This window comes from Cyclopterus lumpus, chromosome 21 (assembly GCF_009769545.1).
Source record: "Cyclopterus lumpus isolate fCycLum1 chromosome 21, fCycLum1.pri, whole genome shotgun sequence".
NCBI classification, from domain to species: Eukaryota; Metazoa; Chordata; class Actinopteri; order Perciformes; family Cyclopteridae; genus Cyclopterus; species Cyclopterus lumpus.
Genome location: NC_046986.1, coordinates 18,660,798 through 18,677,911, shown reverse-complemented (window position 1 = coordinate 18,677,911; position 17,114 = coordinate 18,660,798). Strand labels below are relative to the sequence as shown.

At 43.6% G+C, this 17,114-nt stretch overlaps 1 protein-coding gene across 3 annotated transcripts in view; it reads right to left on the bottom strand.

The window, feature by feature from the left end:
- Nucleotides 1–17,114, bottom strand: part of satb2 (SATB homeobox 2) — a 43,027-nt gene that overhangs the window by 7,844 nt on the left and 18,069 nt on the right. For 2 of the 3 annotated variants that reach the window (XM_034562210.1, XM_034562212.1), the window contains exons 4-12: nucleotides 11,743–11,869; nucleotides 10,486–10,609; nucleotides 9,890–9,992; nucleotides 8,536–8,586; nucleotides 7,864–8,459; nucleotides 6,231–6,443; nucleotides 5,402–5,488; nucleotides 4,511–4,663; nucleotides 2,237–2,431 (exon numbers count right to left, since the gene is read on the bottom strand). In XM_034562210.1, the coding sequence (XP_034418101.1) occupies nucleotides 2,237–2,431; nucleotides 4,511–4,663; nucleotides 5,402–5,488; nucleotides 6,231–6,443; nucleotides 7,864–8,459; nucleotides 8,536–8,586; nucleotides 9,890–9,992; nucleotides 10,486–10,609; nucleotides 11,743–11,869 (1,649 nt within the window). The remainder of the gene's footprint in view (nucleotides 1–2,236; nucleotides 2,432–4,510; nucleotides 4,664–5,401; nucleotides 5,489–6,230; nucleotides 6,444–7,863; nucleotides 8,460–8,535; nucleotides 8,587–9,889; nucleotides 9,993–10,485; nucleotides 10,610–11,742; nucleotides 11,870–17,114) is intronic. The other variant, XM_034562213.1, reaches the window with a different exon arrangement.

Genomic DNA, 17,114 nt, shown 5'->3' with positions numbered 1-17,114 from the left:
AGAGATCTCCCGAGATGCAGGGGAATGGCTCACGCTACTGTACATCCAGTTACGGCTTCAGCAACGCATTAATTTTTCATGCGACGTCTCTGGTTGTCCACGACACAGAGGTGGGGGGGGGGCTCACGGTACGGACCATCATTGCGAGAGGCAATGTGTGGCAGATGGGACACACGTGTGGTCTGTGGTGGCAGGCTGGCTGGAGCCTGTGGTTTGGTTTGGTAGGGGGGGGGGGGTCTGAAGACAGCAACACACCTCATATCCCATTAATAAATCACCAATGTTTCACCACAGTTCATCTCCCAGAGTCTGGGTGGGGGAGCAGTGTTTGGGGGGGGGGTTACAACATGTGCGTTATATGGGAATACAATATATTTAGTCGTTGCTGAGAGTGGGAGAGGAGCAGAGGAATGTGTTATCGGTGCCACCACCGCTTCCTATCAGCCCCCTCCTTTTCTTTTAAACACAGAGCTCCGGATGGAAAGAGAGAGAAAGATTTGCTTGGTGGTGGAGTTGGAGGTGGGCGGAGCCCCCGCTCAACGGCACCATAGCATCTTGTGTTGAGATGCTAAATGAGAGGCATGTTTTTGATTTATGGCATATGTGTTATTAGTGGGATATAATAGCTGTGCATTGAGAGGGGGACAGGGGGGCTGGTGGTTAGACAGACGATCTCTCAAACAGAGGACCTGGGGGGTGTTTGTGAGCAACCAGTGCATTCAGTTTAGGCGGCAGACCCTGACCTTTGACCTTGTCATTTTCAGCTGTTTGTGTTTTGGACTTGACGGAATAGTTTTACTTTTTGTGTGTGTGTGTGTGTGGGGGGGGGGGTATGTCTGTTTGCTTTCTTGCAAATGATGAGAAGTTCAATACAACTCTTAAGCTAAATACTGTAAATTCACCTGCTCACTAGTTAAATGTGTTACATCACATTTGTAGTATACGCTGGACTGTTTCCTGGCTGGGAGCCAAGGTCTCTGCTCAAGGTCAAATCCGTTGCTGTTCATTTTATGTGTATCATCACATACATCAGAAGACAGAGTTTGGCATAGTACAGTATGTCATAAAATGTTTATTATAAATGTCGTAAAAAAAATCCTTGTATAGTTCGCTATAAAAAGTCTTAGCAAAGGTGGCTATGTTCAAGGCTTAAATAAGTGTAAGTCAGGATCTGTGTCTGCTGAAGTCAGAGTTGTTGAATCGACAACATAGTTTGATCCCTACAATGGACTGTTTGTGTGTGTGTGTGAGTGTGCGTGTGTGTGTCTGTCTGTGTATATAAAACGTCTACAAGAAAATATGTTTTCTTTGTGTTGTCTTACGGTGATATACTGCTACTTAAAATCAATAGCAGATAAGGTACAATCTATACAGCCTGAGAGACGTACAAACAGACGGATAGACAGGGTTCAGTGTGTGTGTGTGTGTCTCAGAGTGGGAGGGTCACAGTAACAACAGAAGACAACATGTCACTGTGTTTCCTGCATCGATCTCTGCCTCCCTCCTCACAAACTAATGGGGCATTTCCTCCAGTGCCACACCACCCAGCAACACTGTTTACACATGCACACACTCACGCACAAACACACACACACACACACACGCACACACACACACAGTTTCCTGGCTTTTTCGGACTTATATCCGTTGCTGTCATGGGTCGTGTTGGAAATAAGTTCAGTACTTGATTAAATGTACTATGTACTAATGTATAATTTTTAGGTACTTTACTTTTGCTACTTTATACTTTTACTCCACGACAGTTGAATATTAATGCATCATTAGTACATCTACTTTTTGTAATTTTAATCTATTTTTATACTAATACTAGTTGTTGTTGTACTGTATATGCTTATGTTTGTGGGTGGGGGGAGAATAGTCTTATTATAAAAGGACTCGTTTAACATATATTTTTAAATAAAAGGCTGCAAACAACAGATGGTTAGCTTAGCTTAGCACAAAGACTGGAAATATAGGGAAACAACTAGCCTGTCTGTGTGATTTTGCTTCAGGTTTTGTACAGATTTTGTTTTGCACACTGACCCAAAATGAAAACAGGGTCCGAGGAAATCTGGTAAAAATAAGTATGTAAATATTGTGAGATGAGGTGACGTGCAGGAAATCTGTTTTCAATGTGTGAACCAGAGGTGCGTCTTGATGCCAGGTGTTACAAACATCTGGACACGGAGATATGAGGTGCATGTGGACGCCAGCTGTAAACATATGTGGTTCTTACCTGTGTGTCCTGCGGCAGGTGGAGGACGGTGTGCATCCTCTCCGAGTGATGGTGTCTGGACTCCTCCTCGTATGCCAGGTCTCTGTCGGTCTGTGGCAGCGCCAGAAACCTCCGGATGGTGCACAGGTTCTCCCACAGGGTGCGGTTCTCCGGGCTGGGGTTCTCCTTCCACCGGAGCAGCTCACACAGCCAGCCCTGGAGAAAGAAGGTGGGGGTTAACCAGAGACCATCAGTTGGAGGAATACTTCAATTTTCTGTCTCTCATGACAGTAAGTATAAGGTGACAGACAGCTAGCTTAGCTTAGCATAAAGACTGGAAACAGAGGGAAACAGCTAGCCTGGGTCTGTCCAAAGGTGCACCTCACTAATAAATATAGCAGATTTCAACTGAAATATATATGAAGAGGATGTAGAGGATGTAGTCAAGCGATTTTGAAGCCTCAAGTTTGGCATTTTGACCGTCGACATCTTGATTTTCTTTGCAACCAGAGAACAGAAGTAACCATGTTTGGACTGTTGAGGACTGACGCTGTGGTATAGATGCTGTATACGAATCACAAGGTAGCCCCGCCCTAAAGCATGAATTTAATTGAAACAAGAGATTGAGACTATAAACTCATGTTTACAATGTTTACTGAGAGAATAAATCAAGAGAGAAGTAGAGTAATTTTCTCGTAGACTTCTATACAAACAGTCTTCTTCAAAGTGGACACTTCTGCATTGGCTTCTCTCTTCATAACCAGAGGTTGCTGCCTCGTCTTTATGCTAGGGGGGTTCTGTTCCCCCTGACAGATTATCGCAGTGGACCATCCTTGTACGTCCTGTTTTTACGACCCATTTAATTGGCGTTCCCCAGCTGTGGAGCCCAAGAATCAACAACTCTCACCTGCTAGCATTGACACTGGGTGAAGAAGAAGGAGGAGGAGGATGATGATGATGATAATGATGAAGGAGAGAAAGTTAAAATATAAAGATATACAGGAAGGGGAAACAACAAACGCAGAAAAAATGTGAGCATGTAGGGAGAGAAAAAAAGAGTTGTAAGAAGTTGGAAATGTGCAGAGGTAAGTGTAGGAGGGGAAGATGGTGGGGGGGAGGGAGGGGATGGAGAAGATTCAATTATATCTGCTAGACTGGTTCAGTTTGTGACACCAGCTGTTGTGTTCAACCAGCCACCTCGGGCAGCATGCACCGCTAATAGCCTGATCATCTCCCTCTCCCTCCCTCTCTGTCCTTGCAGCCAGCTGCAGCAGATGGGTGCACTGAGCCGTGACCCTCAGCCACCCCCAGGTTGGGGGACCTCGCCGACTGCACACAAACAAGCATGCGAGTACTGTATACATGATGCATATATGTCTCCACACATGACCTTTCTCACGCTAACACCTGGTGAAACAAAGCCACATGTTCCAATGGACCACATCCATAAATGAGGAGAATAGGGGTTTCTTCTCTAATTGAGTCCTGGTTTCCTGTCACAGCCAACCTTCTCCTTTGGCCTGAAGAGAGTAAACAACGTGCACATTTAGGGAGCGTGTGGGATTGGCATGTGCTTCAGGAATTAGTCAGCGTGGAGCCATTGCTAATATATTAAAAGGGCTGTGAAGTTTCAGGAGCTATTTTGGGGTTCAGTACCTTGCCGAAGGACATGCAGAATGTTGGAGCTGGGGAATCGAACCTCTCCACTAATACACATTTGGAGAAGTAAAAACCAGAAATGTCTCTGAGGATCATGTAGGTTCTCATACTTTTATATCATTTGAATTCCCTCTTATTTTTCTGGAAATGTATTAAAAAGACGAATCAAATCATAAATTAGCCAATCAATCAATTAATCAACCTATCGGGTAGGGAGGGGACTGTAAATGGATATTATGGAGCTAACAAAATAAAATAAATATTTACTAGCAGGGAAATGATAAATGTAAAAAGTCTTTGAATAAACAACAAGAAAATGAAGTGCAGTTCATATAAATTCTTGAGAAATTAGGAAAAAGTATTCATTAAATGTACTCCAGCAGTACATCATGTTTTCAGAGCTCTGAGAAAACAAACCAATTCCGAGCTGTTCATCACGAGCCGAGTGACGGCCGGTACAGCTGATGACTGACCGCGCACAACATGGCAGCGCTCCAGCTCCTCTGCAGGCGAGTGCTTTGGCTCTGGACGCGGCGGGTTTTGTGGTTTTCACGAGCTTTTCAAAGCTGTTTTGATATCGATATTTAACCGTTTCGAGCTGCTGTTTGGGGGTAAAAATGCTCCGACGTTCCTCACCTGGCTCTTGTTGGCGGCCACCTTCGCGAACAGCGCTTGAGACACTTTGGCTCTCTTCATCTCCTGCTGGATTTCGTCGTAGATTCCCGACGTGATGTTGACCAACGACTCCAGCTTCAGAGGGAGGTCGCAGGCCGGGCCCGGCGGCTTTGGCTGGAAAGAGAGCATCCACGTGATGATGTGATTCACATTGTGTCCACCCCCCTCTCCCCATCAAAAAGGGGGGTTTGAATGGTTGACGTTAACAAGGAGATCAGATAAGTTCGGATGACAGGAAACGCAATAAGGACTTGTGTGTGTGTGTGTGTGTGTGTAAAACTACGGAGTTACACGGTGTGTAAACATATGACGAAAGGTTATCGGGCGACGATCGGACCGAGCTGCTCCGAGAACAGACGTGCCGTGTTCCACGCACGAGCATCGGGCTGCACATCTGCAGCGCACGTCCCCACATGAATTCTGTTTACAGATCAAAGTCATTAAGTCCTCCTCTTTTGTCTTTCTTTGTTGTTTCTGTTTGAACGAACATGCATTGGCTCTCGGAGGGCTTGTGTACACAGTGTTTGAAGTCGGGGACGTGTACGGACCAGCCAGCTTACATTCCCTCAGTGTAAACGATGCAGAGATTATTTTACATAGTCATAATAAGAAAAGAGCGCAGATTCACCCACAGCCATGAATGGGCATCTCCCCTGACATCAGAGGGAACCGTCTTATCGCTGATTTGTTATGTGCACACGCGACAGAAACGTCCAAATGCTCCATAATGTCCTTTATGTTTACAATATGCACCACGAAGGCTTTGAAGCTTCTTTTTACATTATGAATGGAAGTGGTTCGAGGTTTTCCGGACGGAGCGCTGCAGTCGAGTTAAAGATCTAGATTACTCACCGAGTTGGAGATTTTAGTCTTGTTCTTCCAGATGGAGGCCCAGGTATCGGGGGTTATCTGGTCCTCCATGCCCCTCTCCCACACTTTCTATTCACACACACACACACACACACACACACACACACACAGCGTTATAATCTGATCACAAGGATTACACATCCATCTCAGCTATACACTCAAAGCACCGCCGACTACATGCAGGGTCGGGTCATAAAGGATAACATGTCATCAGGATTAATCAGATTACAAACAATAAATGACCGTAATCAACTCAGATAACTTTTCTTTTAAAAAAATAATCACGTTAGTTACATTTTCATGGATTAAGCCCGAATACGTTCTGTTGTATATCAAAGTAACTCCTCTCAGGTTGTCAGTTTTGTTAAAGGTGGGTTTTTTTATGATGATGTATAATGGAGTTTTTATTCCTTTTTATTGACATTTGTTGATTTGACTGTAAATTAACTATAAATGCTTAATATGCCAAATGCATTTGACTTTGATTTTATGTTTTAAGAGAAAAAAGATAATATTTTTCTAGAATGTTGCATTTTACTAATATTTTAGTTTGATTTTGAAGTAATCTAAAAGTTCAGATCAGGTTTTTTTGTATCAATGCCTCTCCAGTTTATGCCTCTGCCAATCCGTCATGTTGTAGTTTGACCTCCATGTTTGTCCAAAATGTCCAAAACATCCTTTTATCCACATGTGTGCGAAAGTGTCACAATTAGCATATGAATTCTCGAGTTATGGCCGAATATTTGTTTTGAGAGGTCACAGTGACCTTTGAACTCCACACACTCAACCCTGACTTTCATGGTGCACCAACCTGCGGGAGGCGTGGCGGGCCGGGGTTGGAGGAGTTGGAGGCGGGGAGGCCGACTGTGGGGTTCATGGTGCGCTCCCTCTCCTCCTGGTAGATCCGGTCTCTCTCGCTCTCCGCCAGGTTGAGGAAGTTCTGCATCGCTTTCAGGTTGACCAGCAGAGACTGCGAGGCCGTGCGAGGGTCCTCCTCCTTCCGCAGGATCTCCGACAGCAAACCCTGGACAGTGAAGACAGACACACATGGAGACACATTTACACTCCGAACTTCTCTCTTCCTCATCACTAACAACAACTCCATTCCTGATTCACAGGCTAACAACTTAAACCGTGTTTTCTTCACCTGACTGGACATAAATGTTGTTTTCAGCTGTTCAATGTGATAAATATATTCCATTACTTGCTTATTTTCACTTTCCCATTAGATGCGTATTCACATCATTACAATAAAAGTCCTTTACAGACAGTTAATCAAGATAATGTATGTAAAGTATTTAAGTAAAAAAATATGTTAAACAGGTAAAGTACAAGTACTAGAAACATTTTAATACTATCATATATTATATCATTAGTTTATTATTGCATTAATGTAAAAGCAGGTTTTTACTGTTGGTTGGATGAGGTGGGGCTTATTTTGTACTATTAAGAGATTAATAATTAAGATTAATCTGCTGATAATTTTCTCCTTAATCGATTGATTGGTTTGTAAAAATTCAGACAAATTGTGAAATATAGTGACAACTTCACAATGTTTTGTTTTGTCCAACCAACAGTCCAAACATCAACATTATAACAAAACACATACAAAATAATGACAATATTATCAAGGAAATCGACTTTATCGATTGATTGTTTCAGCTGTTGTTGTACAAACTTGGCTCGTTTTAATTCATAACTGAACATATTTCATGAGCTTTCTCTGTCTCGTAAGCATATATTTTAACCTGTAATTTAAACTGTCCAATATCAATAAAAAAGTGCAATAAATCCTTTTAAATTGTAGTGGAACAGTACAAAGCAAAACATAACATGTTAGGTAAGTAAAGGTCCTTTCTATTGTTCAGCAGTTGGTAAAAACTGAAAACGATGAACCTTATATAAACAGTATTAGCACATGGGTTGGATGCTCACACAAACACACACACACAATTATACACACGCACTTAAAAACACACCTGGCCTCTACACCAACAGGTCTATGAGCCGCCTCCATTACATTGATCTAATGGGGCGTGTGGTAACCAGTTCAGCGCAGCCTGAGTGCATCAGGTGTTTGTGCTGCTGTGAGGGCGGGGAGGGAGACTCAATGACCCGGCGAGCTACCCTGCCACGCTTCCGCTAATCCCACCGAAAATACCGCGAGGTGGGTGAAAAAAGAATTATAGTCCCATCAGTGACGTCAGCTTCTATTTACTTCTAGCGAATACGGAAACTGTCTCCTCACCTGAGATCTTTTGGGGACTGAGAAGTCTGCCGATAAATATTAATATTCAGATTATCTCCATCCCTGGTAATGCCACCTGAAGCTACCCTCTCTCATCCTGGACGCGCCTCCTTGCCTCTCCTCTCTCTCTGATCATTTACACTTTCCAGACTGCCTCCTAACCTTTTCTTGACCACAGTCTGTCCTGTTTTCCTACCTGTGTGCGGTTGAAAGCCACACGGGCGAACACGGCCTGGGAGACACTAGCTCTCTTCAGCTCGTCTCTGACCTGCTGGTAGATTTCGCAGGAGACCTCGGTGGCCGAGGGGTTGCTCCCGGGATGGTCGCCGCCGACTTTGGACGAACCCCGATGGATGGGCGGGTGGTTGAGGAACTGCTGGCTGATGGCCTGTGGGTGCTGATGGGCCAGCAGGCGGCTAACGGCTAGCTGCTGGTTGATGAGGTGGGCCATGGCGAGCTGTTGGCGTACCAGCTGCGGGGAGAGCTGAGGGGAGAGCAGTCCACCTGGCCCCAGCAGGGGCTGCAAGGAGCCGGGCGGGGGCGGCGGATGAGGCACCTGGCCCGTGCGGAGAGGAGGGCTGTGGTGGTGGGGGCCGTGTAGCGAGGGCTGCTGCTGCTGCTGCTGGGACGGAGGAGGCTGTTGAGACGGCTGGGAGGGCGCCTGCAGATCCCCGGAGCCCGCCTTGAGGAGAGGGCCGCCGGCTCCCAGGTGACTGAGCTGGGCCAGGCCGGCCAGGTGAGGAGGAGGCCTTTGGCCTAGCACGCAGAAATCCGCCATGTTGTCTCTCTCTACTGCAGAGGAGACGGGACGGTGAGGAGTGGTCGGACAAACACCGCTGCATGAGCACAGAAAGATCTGATGACTTACTTTTGATGTCGGCAGCGTCTCGTCCGGACCACATCTTCTCCAGGTAATCTACTGCTCAACAAAACACACGCAGAAAGCCAGTCAGAGGAGGAAGCTACAGATGTTTTTGAGTAAAGAATACTCTTTGAAGATAGGAAATAATAACCTCAGCTTGGCCCCCTTTGCCTCCAGCTCTGAGGGACAGGTGTAACAGCCAATCAGAGAGCAGTGAGCTTTATTGAGAGGTGAACTAATATGTACGGAAGAATAATGTTTTTTTCATCCCATTTGAAATGAGCCATGAATTTACACATGTGATGTTCGTCAATTTAAAAGACCATTTTTTACGTCGATGAAAGATTCATGGTTCTCCACTTCACCACAGGTTGCATGTCTGAAGCTGGATTTATACTTGAAGCAAAGAGTCACCAGCATTGGTCTTGATTTACGATCCAGTGTTGGATTTCACCCATTGGAAGAAACCCCAGCAGCGGTTGTGCTCATGCCACCGCGGATGAATTATATAGCTAAATGTGTTTACATTCTTTTATTTACGTTATGATATAGAGCGACTGCGTGCGCACCGGCTTGCCGCTTTTACTGAACAAGAGCCGGGTGGGGAGGGAACGAACATGTGTTTATGTTCATTCATTCACTGGGAGAGAGGGAGATCTTCAACAATCTCCACCGACATCATGAGCTTGTGGGAGAAAACACGAGCAACTCAAGTTGACCAATCTCAGATTGTGATATCTCGGCCGTCAATGTAATAATCCTGAAGTTCAGAGATGTTTTGTGAGACGGTGCAAATCACCTAAAGTGCAGCTACGTGGTTACACGTTGTTTTCGGTTCAGTAGAAAGGTGTTTTTTTTAGAGGTAAATTTGTACAATATTTCTAAAATATCAGAGAGAAGTCCCAAAAAAGGAATCACACTGCGACCCTTGGATTACTGTCTCTTGTGGATTACAATCAATAACAACATTCTGGGCCCTATACAAAAGCTGCTGGCCTCCATACCTCTCTATTGGTACAATCTATTAGTTTACATTTTGAGACACCCCACCTCCCATTTTTTACTCCAAGACTTACTTTCTGAAGATCAAATCCCATTTTTTATAAAAACAAGAATTAAATCTAAATCTTGAGATTTCAATGAAACCGTCGATACCAAACAGTCATAATGGTTTACTGGGAAAGTTGCTAAATAACTAAAAAACTAACTTTTCATTCCATTAACCCACTAAAAATTATCTTGGCATTGTGTTTTTTTAGATTTGCACCTTATTCAATAATTTCCCTCGACATGAATGAAGTCCCATCATATCTCATCTCCCAGATATAAGAAAATCAAAGAACAGCAACAGAAAACTCACCTTTGATTTTCTTATATTTCTTGTACCAACGACCGAACTCCTGGCATTTAGCAGTGGAGACGTTGGCATAGTATGAACTGTTCACGATGGAGGAAATCATACTCTGAGAGAGAGAGAGAGGCGAAAGATACATTAATAACCAACATGATATAAAATGCTTGCACTCACGCAACAACGTGGCACGCTCACATAAACACACAATAGAAATAGAGGAACATTAATCATGATTGGAAGCCACCCATGGAAACTCCAGCCGGTGCAGCGCAGAGAGAGCGAATCTCAAGCCACACACACATATGCTTGCAATTGATGCAGCAATCGACACCCCCACCAGAGCTGAATTAAAATGCAGTATGCACACACACACACGCATGCACACGCACGCACACGCACGCACACACACACATACACACACACACATGATGGAGGGTCTAATGATGCAGCTGGGGAGCAATAATATAGGATCATGTGATGTGAAAATCAGTGAAAGAGACACTTGATATCAAGGATTATTAAATTGATGGGCAATTGTTTCAGTCAAGGAACAAGCAGTTCTTTGTTGTTGTTGTTGTTGTTGTTGTTGTTGTTATTGTTACCTGTGACAGAGGACACTCTTTAGCCAGAGTGCTTTGGTTCATCTCCTTCAGCAGCTCTTTGAGAGCGTTCCTGACGGTCGCGTGGTTCCACTGTTCACAGGGCAGATCCTCCAGCTTTGAAAAACTATGACGAGACAAAAAAAACTGTTTCACACAAAAAAGAAAGGACTAAACGCTAAACGGAGACAGTTAAAGGACGATTTTTGACATTTCAGAAGAAATCTTGCAGTGTTAGATAAGAAGGTTGATGCGGCTCACGTGTCTTTACAGCTTAGCTTAGCATAAAGACTGGAAACGGAGGGAAACAGCTAGCCTTGTCAGTTTATCCAGATGTAATAAAAAACATCTCCCACCCCAGAAGTGTAAAAACAAAATGTTACATCCCAAGAAAGCAAACAAATATATAATAAATAATGTTTGGCCGGGAGTTGTGATTTCCTGGAGTGTCCTCTGGTTGCCTGGCAACTCCTCCAAGCCAGAAAATAGTCCAACATGCAACTACATTGCAAAACCCAAATTTTAGTTGTAACTCATTTCTACACGTGCTGAGCTTTCAAGGTGGCGGTGGACACATTGTGTTGCCTTCGAAGGGCTACGCTAGCCGTTTCCCCCCGTTTGCAGTCTTTGTGCTAAGCTAAAGAGCTGCAGGTTCCCGTTTAGCACCCAGACATAGGAGTGATATCAAACTTCTCAGCTAACGTTTCCACCGCAAAATTAAGCCCTCACACTTCCTGTATTAACCTCAACCCCAAACCCACTGCTCTCCGTACGGTTCAGCAATCTTTTACCTTTTTATTTTAACCTCAAATTTTATTTTAACCTCAAATTAAAGTGTGGCCAGAGCTCTGCCGTCACCGTGGATACGCGCGTAAACACTTACACAAAACCTGGCTGGTATGTTCCAAGACAACAATAATAATAAGCGTGTCATCTGAAGTTGATCTTGTTTTTATCTGTGCATCGAGGTTTCCTGGCACGCGGACGGAGACAGATAATAGATAAATCCCCACCGGGTTTGTTTAGTGTTTCGATGTTGCCGCTTTAAAATTTGCTAGATACAGCAAATTCTTGAACTGCAATCAGCCGCCATGACGTCAGCGGAACCGAGCGTCTGATTCCGTGGAACGCCACTGGGTTTAAAATCCTTCCCGTGTGCATAAAACGTGGCCGTGCAGTCGTTTTCCTTTTCCCTCTGAAATGTCCTCTGAATTATTGGAGGTCGTAACGCGTGTCGGGAAGATCGAGGCTCAGTCGGACCTGTGCAGCTGGATGCGTAGCGTGACCATGTGGTAGACCTCCATCAGCATGTCGGCCACTGTGGCTTCCGGTGCGTCCGTCAGGAAGTGGACGGGCAGCGGGTTCCACCGTCCCACCTTGATGATGCCTGGACGGAGACAAGAGAGAGATTCCTCATTTCAAGGCCTCACCCGTTTGAACATTTAGTTTTGATATTACGCAACACAGCAGAGCTGAAAATCGTTCACTTTAACTCGAGCTCATGAAAGGTAAATCATCAACATGGCAACACGCGCTAATACAAGTTGAGGCATCTGTTTTTTCTCCTTTAATATGTGACGTTGGGCGAAAGCTAAGAACTTCTTATTGTTGTTTGACAGTTTGTTTTTAAGAACATAAAAACGACACATCGCCCAGCTTTACAGTGCAAATGGCACAATTGTAACATAGCAAAATAAAAGAAAGGATTATAAAAAGACGGAGAAAAACACAATTAAATAAAAATGATACATAAACAACAAAAGGAAGTCAAAAAGAATATGTATGTTAACTAGGACCTCATAACGTCTGCAAGGTGTACGTATGGCAGACTGTCAAAGTATACCAGATTTTATCGGGAGTTGGTCTTTTTGTGCTCGCCCAGTTACCCAAACTCTGCTTCAGCCGTGAGAGCTTCAGCTTCAGTGAGAGCTTTAGTGAGAGCTTTAGTGAGAGCTTTAGTGAGAGCTTCAGTGAGAGCTTCAGTGAGAGCTTCAGCTTCAGTGAGAGCTTTAGTGAGAGCTTTAGTGAGAGCTTCAGTGAGAGCTTTAGTGTTAGCTTCAGTGAGAGCTTCAGTGAGAGCTTCAGTGAGAGCTTTAGTGAGAGCTTTAGTGAGAGCTTTAGTGAGAGCTTCAGTGAGAGCTTCAGTGAGAGCTTCAGTGAGAGCTTTAGTGAGAGCTTCAGTGAGAGCTTTAGTGAGAGCTTTAGTGAGAGCTTTAGTGAGAGCTTTAGTGAGAGCTTCAGTGAGAGCTTTAGTGAGAGCTTTAGTGAGAGCTTCAGTGAGAGCTTTAGTGAGAGCTTTAGTGAGAGCTTTAGTGAGAGCTTTAGTGAGAGCTTCAGTGAGAGCTTTAGTGAGAGCTTTAGTGAGAGCTTCAGTGAGAGCTTCAGTGAGAGCTTTAGTGAGAGCTTTAGTGAGAGCTTCAGTGTTAGCTTCAGTGAGAGCTTCAGTGAGAGCTTCAGCTTCAGTGAGAGCTTTAGTGAGAGCTTTAGTGAGAGCTTCAGTGAGAGCTTTAGTGTTAGCTTCAGTGAGAGCTTCAGTGAGAGCTTTAGTGAGAGCTTTAGTGAGAGCTTTAGTGAGAGCTTCAGTGAGAGCTTCAGTGAGAGCTTTAGTGAGAGCTTTAGTGAGAGCTTTAGTGAGAGCTTCAGTGAGAGCTTTAGTGTTAGCTTCAGTGAGAGCTTCAGTGAGAGCTTTAGTGAGAGCTTCAGTGAGAGCTTCAGTGAGAGCTTCAGTGAGAGCTTTAGTGAGAGCTTCAGTGTGAGCTTCAGCTTCAGTGTGAGCTTCAGCTTCAGTGTGAGCTTCAGCTTCAGTGTGAGCTTCAGGTTCAGTAAGAGAGCTTTCTCCGCGAGCAGACACTTTTGTGTGGATTCTGATTTTCAAGCAGAACGTGTAGAAATGAGCCCGCATTTATGTTGTTGGGTGTAAATTAATATCCATCAATCTTGCCTCCCTTGAAGCCAACATTTGAGATTACGTCCTCGTAAATCTTCCGTAATCACACTTTCATGATTCCTTTACATTCATAAGCTCTGGTTTTCACATATTCTAGTCGGGGTGTTTCTGTGTTGTTTTTGTAAATAGTGTTAGCATGAAACACTTCTGATAAACCATCCTGGTGGTGTTTTAATCAACTTTACTGCATCTAATTCTGAAAAGGTAAGTTTGAAAAATAAAAGAGTGTCTTTGCATCTAACCATATGCATTGTTATACGTAGTTTTGAGATACTTATAATCCTCCTGTTGGACTTTTGCCTCCACGCAAAGCTTCGACATTTTTTTATCTTTCCTTTTTACTAAAACAAAGTCCTGAATAACTGACCTCCACATTGTTATTCATTGGGACTATTGGACACAATATCACAAACATATTCTGGACCAAATGCTCTCTTTGGCTGGGATCCATGTCAGCCACCAAGAAATCATCCAAAAAAGAGCTTTTCATGTCTAATCATGTTGGTTTTTAAGGATTAGCAGGTGTTTGACTGCTGCAGTGTCGTCACATGTAAATATCTCTAGTTGAATTTCTTTAAGAAGAATATAAGGAGTACAAAATAAAGCTCAGGAAACACAAGATGTGCTCCACACACACACATGCACAGAGGTTTTTCATGGGGACTGGCTGGAGCTGTGAAAACTAAACAAAGCTAATCGCATTACTCTCCTCTAAATGAGATCCAGACGGGTCCTGAGGAGCCTCTCTCTCTCTCGCGCTCTCTCTCTCTCTCTCTCCCTCATATCTTCCCCTCCTTTTCCTCCCCTTGACAGACGTCTCTTCCCCCCTCTGATCTCTCTCGCTCTCATTTTTTTTGTCCTCTTCAACTGTGTTTATACCTCAGTCGTATCTTTGATTCCCCGTCAGGCCGAGCTGTGTTCTTAATTATCTGCTCGAACAAGAGGGAGCATCATTTAATCCACCATGAGCTGAACGGACTTGAACCCTTCAGGGCGGGGGGGGGAACCTGAGACCACCGTGACGCCATGAAAATCGTCTTTTTTTATTATTCACAAAGCTTATTTTCTGTCTATAAACATATATAAGCAACTTAAAAGGGAGTAATGAGGTAACACTGTATTTATACAGCACCTTTTTTAAGGGTGTTTACAAAGTGTTCTAAGCACACAAACGTCATATCTGTATGTGATAAAGGTATCTTTTACATATTAATCACACATGGAGAGTATTATTTCACATGTGAAAAATGGATATACAAATGTGGTATTCAGACATTACACGTTTTAATAAGCTCACATGGCACAGGAAAACAATTTTACACATTAAATTTGATGTAAAAACATCAGTTTCACTTGAAATATGACATTTAAAACAATATGTTATATATAATATATGTGTATGTTTGAGTGTGTGAAATCATCATCTGGAATAAAACACGTGAGAGAGTTTGGTTTGTGTGTCTTTTTTCACGGACGTAATGAAATGCATTTTAAAGAGATGGAAGAAAATACTCATTTTATGAAAAAGAAGAAAACACTGAGCACACCCTCCTCTCTTTGTTTTTCTTATTTGTTATGCCTCGTCCTCTTTCACACACACACACACGCACACACAAAAATACACACACACAAAGAGATTCTGTTTTCATCTTCAGCATCTGAAAATACGCCGTAACAATTTCGCTAATGGCAAGTTGGGTGGAAGCAAACGGGTGAATAAGCAGGCAAACACAAACTCACAGAGGACACATGACAGCGAGGTGGACATGTACATGTATCCGCTGGCATGCAAGCACGCACAACCCACACACACACTCACAGTGTGATGGCAAATGCATTAATAATTGATCCATCATTTTATTCTTTTGGTCTGATGTTCAATGGGCTCTGCTTCTTGTCCACATTTAAAAGTAGAAATCATTGTTCCCATTTCCACATTAAAATTCCACCTCCCAGAGACATGCTTTTATGTGGCGAGCTGGTGGCTTGGCTCATGTCTGAGTGTGCCCATCACACAAATGCACACAAACGCACACTGATGTCTCAGACTCCTTTCAACGACACTCGCGCAGGCCTGCACGCATGGATGCCTGCATGCACACACACACACACACACACACACACACACACACACACACACAGTGATCCCATTGTCCCATGCTGGAATAAGTCGTAATGGCCGCTGCAGACGCATGCAGGGCTTCTTCCAAACCGGCTCAAGCTTCCACCTCTGGCACATGCTGAGGGAAACCCTGTACACCTCACTCAACCCTGAGGAGCTCCTCTTTATAACAAATCATGTTTTTTTTTTTTGGGGGGGGGGGGGGTATTTTTAAAAAGGGAGTGATCCACTCCGATGAATCGCTGCTAAAAATGCTCATCTTTGCACAAGGTGGACAATGTTTTCGGCTCATGACGGTGCAACTTGATCCGAAAAACACTTAAAAACATGTCTGCAACTTTCTAATAAGGCCTACTTTATAAAGGGGTTGTGTATGCGAATGGTTTATAAGTCATTTTTAGAAAGGCGAGTCAGTAAAATAAAAACACATTTTGAGTTGCCTATGATTGGAAAAATCTATTTGGCTCATTTGTATCCCCAGATTTGTCTTTTTAGCTCATCCCTTTTTTCTTGTTGATGCCGCAGAGCATCAAAGTTCAGACTTGATGAATTATGTTAGGATAACTTTTGATAGATTACTTTGGAACGTTTATAACTATGCCATGTTTGTTTTAAAATGGGGAACTGGTGGCCCGTTGCTGAGTTCTGGGAACACGGAGACATCACTACAACAGAACAAATAAAAAATAAAAGCCAATAGATGATCTAAAATTACTCAAAGACAGGGAACACACCCCTTTGGTCGGCTTTAACCCTTCATTGCTCTACGACTCTACGAGTATCAATGTCGATCAACAAAATAAAACTCATCAACACCGTCTTTGTTAGTGTTTCTGTTCCATCCATCACCAACTCTGGTTTGAGAGTTTGAAAAAGAGACTGGATAAGTTACACGTATAAAAAAAATAGGTAACCTTTGTAATATTTCAAAAAGCACACGTGTACTGGCAATGGAAAAGAAGCAATTCGCCTATTTTTCAGCAGGTTTTCTCTTGTTTATTGAACCTGCACATAAGCGCTAATATTGGTGGGAAAAGGGGTAATAATAAGAAAAGAAACAAATCTATAGGGGGATGCCGACAAATGTGCCAAAATAACAGACGTGTTTGCTGCAGGGCTCAAGTAGCTTCAACATCTACAGTTACACTTGCTGGTAAGTTACAGGCACTTACTGCTCAGCTCGGCTTTGCGGGGAAGTAGGTTTGGGCGCAAGCATTGATCACTGGTTGGTGGTGTGTGACCTATTGTGGTGTTAAAGATGCCGGGGCCAAGTTGGGATCTTGACCTTTACTGGGGGATTAAAGGCGGGACTTCTCGACCGCTGCAGCATTGATTTAAACCATTACATTCCTGGAGTACCCCTTTAAAAGTCGTCATGATCATCGGACAGCTTGTGTGTTCAGCCCTCTGAAACCTCAAAGTCGCCGCACTCTCAAATGTCAGAAATGAACCCGTTTGATGGCAAAAACAACACAAATAAAGCCCATGTTTTGAGAATTATCCCTTAAGATAAACTAAAAAGGGACCTGAAGAGAACAAAAATAGCTCATGCATGAAAAGCAT